We start from the raw sequence: 4,620 nt of genomic DNA on the forward strand, positions 1-4,620 counted from the left end.
ATTTCTGGGCAAAAAAAATTAATTTCCGACCGAATTCGGTCGGATATCTGGGTAAAACCTTGACATAAAATACCTATTTTTGAGTTACACCACCTACCAATTACAACCAATATCCATCCTATAATGGCAGCATTACATTGCTGCCATTCAACCATAATTAATCAACAACAATGAATATACTAACAACAACAATAACAACAATAATTAACTAACAAAAACTATTAACTAACACTAACAACCATTATCTAATAACAACTACTAAAATGTTTAATAACAAAATAACAATATAATCATCATTCAAAATTACTCTCAACTAAATATTGACAAGTTCAATACTTTGTTTAGTAATACACACCATTCAATGAGTTTTTTTTTATCTAGCATCATCTTTATCTTCACTCCTAGAACCTTCATCATCGGCACATGGGGAAGGATCACGAGACCGGGGAATGGGAAAAGCACCACTAGCAAGAAGATTGGCCAGCTGACCTTGAAGGAGATTAAATTGTTCGTCCCTTCTCTCTAGTTGAACTTGAAGGGTACCAAATTGTTCATCTCTCATTTTTTCTCTAGCCTTTGTCTCTTCAAGCTCTGCTGTCAGCTTCGCGATCTTATGTTCCATAGACGATATAGTCGACCTATCAATCGCCTCGCCTTGGGCGGAAGTCCCTATACCTTGCAATCCATCCTTGTAGCGCCGAAATGATTTATCTGGAAGGCCGTATGCTATCCCCTTTTTAGGACCATCGACAACATCCAACCATATCCTCTGCGCTTCTTCGTCTAAAATGGGTGGGCGGTCGCCTTGCTCATTCGGTGGCAAGCTCTGAGTGTACTCCTCCAAATTAATCTTGTAGCGACCCTTTATTTAGAAGATAGAAAATTACTAACTATATAATATTATAAATATTTATAGTAGTTATGAAACTTACATGTGTAGTCTATGCCCGGTCCTCGACCCATCTAGTTGGATCTGTCGGTGCCTTCTTCTTCCGGATGTGAGTCTCCATGAAGAACTCATCATGACTCATCTTCCTCCCATATTTTTTTTCCTACAAATATAATAAAACGTGTTAACAAAATTAACATATATAAATATAGTTCGATAAAAATAGACCGAAATATTTTAAGGAATTACCATTTGTCCCCTCGTATCCCCCATGCTCCTTGAACCCAGACAATGCAAGGAGCCACCCTTCTCAGATGCTCGGGCCTTCTTTCCCAGTTCACTCTACTTCTCGAATTTCTCGGTGGCCCAATACCTTTGCAGATCCACCCATACATCTGGTAGAACCCATGAAGGCTTCTTTTTAACCTTTCGAGCTGAGCTAAAGGAATCAGAGAGTCTCTTACGGCATTTGTACTCCCAATTTTTACAAATTTCACGGTTATATCGGTCCTCCCAGGCACACTTAGTCTGCAAATAAAGTATGTAATGTTAGATGAAAATATTGTTAATATAATTCTTAAATAGATAAGAATTGTATTAAAACCTTAAATTGGTTGAACATTTGTTGCACAAGATCCTCTGGAAAGTCACTCCAAGTTGGATATGGTGCATTTTACAACCCGCCAAGAATATCAGTGATTATCTTTGTAACCTGATGATTAGGAATGAACCTGCAACATAGAAATTACATTAAATAAACAATGGTAGCTATTATAATTCAGCAAAAATAAAGAAGTAAAAAATAAATCTTACCCATTACCCTCAGGCCTCATGATGATCCTATGATAACGATCATAACGCACATCATCTGGATCATCATTCTCCGATGAATCTGAAGTGTGCGCAGAAGGGGGAGCATCTGGCTCAGTGTTACTATCCCAAAGACGAAGTCTATAAATGCTAGGAGACGAACTCCGTGGAGAGGGAGACAGGGTCCTTGATGAAGATGGTTGCGATCCACACCCCTGCATCGATCTAGACCCTTGTTGCGATCTAGACCACTGTTGCGATCCGGCCGGCTGAAATCTACATGGATGCGATCCGGCTGGAGATGAAGCAAATGGAGCAGATGACGGGCGTACCATATGGCTCTGTGACTGGTGACTCGATGCACCCATGTTAGTACTGGTAGGATCATAAGAAGGAAGCGGGGTATAGCCCTGTGGCAGAGAATGGTGATAATACTGTTGGGCAGGCGAATGGTGGGTAGTATGATGAGTAGATGGATGTGGTGGAATAGATTTGTGGCTAGAAGATTGCTTCTGGCCATCAGAAGCAGAGGGATGCAAGTGTGGAGTGGAAGGAAGCGTGGGTGTAGCACCATTATCATGATCAATAGGCCTTTTATCCTTCCTAGACCTACCTCGACCCCTACCGGCCATCTGCATAAATTAAAGAACATGTTAGAATTGAGAATATAAATCTATATAAGTTGAGAGCGCTTAAAAAAACTAACATGCTAGTCGTCTTCGTCGACGTATCCTTCCTCGTCTGAAAATCCTTCCTCTTCACTTATTTCATCCTCATTTTCTATGATTGTTATTTCCTCCATATCAACTTCTTCTAATATGCGTTGAGGGTGCTCCAAGTAATTTTCTAACTGATCATCCACCATTTGGTTAACACTTGAGGTATCGTTTTGGTAAGCAACATCTAGCATATTCTCAACTTTCACCCTACCAACAGGCTTTGTTTTTATTACAACCAACCAATCAGCCTTATCCCTCCGCAATGGATATGGAGCATAGTACACTTGCCTAACTCTTTTTGCAATTATAAAAGGATCATAGTGATCATACTCCCTCTTTTTATTAACCTCAATTATGTTGTACTGCGGGTGTACATTTGTACCTCTTCTAGGTGTTGGGTCAAACCACTTGCATCAAAAAAGTATGATCTTCTTATTTGGCCAACCTGAATATGACAGTTCTAGAATCTCTTTGATCACACCATAATAATCATTTTCCCCATCCTGGTTGCCTTCACCACCTTTGACACACACCCCACTGTTATTGCTTTTTTTATACTTGGAGCATTCCTCAGTGTGAAATTTGTAACCATTCACATAATACTTAGACATAGTCGTAACCATAGGTGCAGGTCCCCAGGATATATCTTTCAAAAATTGATTAACATCGTTGTTTGAATTATTGACCTATATGTAGGGGTAAATAAATCACAAGTAAGCAAGTATATTTACAAGTATGTATATTCACATGTGAGAAAGTATGTAAGATGAACTTACACATTCTTTAAACCATGCCTCAAATGTAGAATATACAGCACCATGACCAAATTGACTCACGAAGTCACTAAGCGATGCATTGAAAATTATTTGTTAGTTGTATCAACCAAATTAAATAGTAGCCCATGTAAATTAATCTTACGTCAACACTTACTTAAGAAAGGGTTGAACTTCCGGACAATTTAGCAACACATGATTTGAAGCTGATTTGTACTCCATACTACTTAGGCCCTTTTTTGTTCGATCTTTAGAACCCCGGCCTGGTTGATTGAATACGGACATTGGTGGATATAATGGATCAATATCAATCACCACATTGTACCGATTGGGCCTATTTCTAGCACATGGCACATGACTGTCAAAGTAGTAAGAACAAAAATGGGCAGTTTCCTTTGCAAGATAGGCTTCGCATATGGATCCTTCAATCCTATTCCTCTGTTTAACAAATCGTTTACACTTGCCGATAGTCCTGCACATTTTTATATTAGACGATAACGTTAAAAAAAATTACAAGAATAAATCAAGGTTTGATCATTACCTCTCGAATGGATACATCCACCTGCATTGAACCAGGCCTCCAAGTCGCGCCTCATGTACAAGGTGAATTGGAAGGTGTTCCATCACATCAAAGAAACCACATGGAAAAATCCTTTCCAGCTTATTACTGATTACAGGAATATTCCAATTCATTTGAAATAGGGTTTCTTCCCTTAATATGGTAGAATGCTTAAAGTGAACGCTTTACCATTTTCCATGCAGTAAGGACATGCTAACTTTCCGGCAGTCATCCACCCAGACAACATTCCATACGCAGGAAAATCATTAATGGTCCACGTTAAGTTAGCACGCAAGTTGAAATTTTACTTAGTTGATATATCATATGTCTCAATTCCATCATACCACAATTGTTTAAGCTCATCAATTAGAGGTTGCAAATATACATCAATCAAACTCTTTGGATTGCGGGGACCGGGAATAACACAATTTAAAAAAATATATGGACTAGTCATACACATTTCAGGCGGAAGATTATACGGCGTAATAAAGACCGGCCAGCATGAATATGGTGTTGCAGAAACAGAAAATGGCGTGAAACCATCAGCACACAAACCCAACCGAACATTCCTCGGTTCACTAGAATAATCCGGATACGTCATATCAAAATGCTTCCAAGCATCCCCATCTGAAGGATGACACATAACACCGGGTGGCCTTCTATTTTCATAGTGCCATCTCATATGAGGAGCGGAACTCATCGATGCGTACAACCTCTTTAATCTAGGAATAAGAGGTAAGTAATGCATCGACTTCACAACAACCTTCTTCCCGCTGGAAAGCCGCTTAAAACGAGATTTTTCACAAAATTTACAACTTTCTAAATCTGCATCACCCTTATAATACAACATGCAACCATCTTCACAACAAT

The 4,620-nt window shown here is 39.1% G+C and overlaps 1 protein-coding gene and 1 long non-coding RNA gene across 2 annotated transcripts; both read right to left on the reverse strand.

The window, feature by feature from the left end:
• Positions 1-255: 255 nt before the first annotated feature.
• LOC142171401 (uncharacterized) lies at positions 256-2,901 on the reverse strand. Its single transcript, XM_075233761.1, has 6 exons — positions 2,406-2,901; positions 1,703-2,331; positions 1,494-1,620; positions 1,139-1,417; positions 933-1,052; positions 256-862 (listed from the first exon to the last, which is right to left on the reverse strand). Exons 2-3 carry the CDS (start codon positions 2,329-2,331, stop codon positions 1,563-1,565), a joined length of 687 nt encoding a protein of 228 aa, XP_075089862.1. The 5' UTR covers positions 2,406-2,901; the 3' UTR covers positions 256-862; positions 933-1,052; positions 1,139-1,417; positions 1,494-1,562.
• An 83-nt stretch (positions 2,902-2,984) lies between these two features.
• On the reverse strand, positions 2,985-4,007 carry LOC142171402 (uncharacterized). Its single transcript, XR_012700961.1, has 3 exons — positions 3,733-4,007; positions 3,349-3,663; positions 2,985-3,261 (listed from the first exon to the last, which is right to left on the reverse strand). It is a non-coding gene; the product is annotated as an uncharacterized LOC142171402 (long non-coding RNA).
• Between the last annotated feature and the right edge of the window lie 613 nt (positions 4,008-4,620).

The sequence above is a fragment of the Nicotiana tabacum genome, chromosome 17 (assembly GCF_000715075.1).
Source record: "Nicotiana tabacum cultivar K326 chromosome 17, ASM71507v2, whole genome shotgun sequence".
NCBI classification, from domain to species: domain Eukaryota; kingdom Viridiplantae; phylum Streptophyta; class Magnoliopsida; order Solanales; family Solanaceae; genus Nicotiana; species Nicotiana tabacum.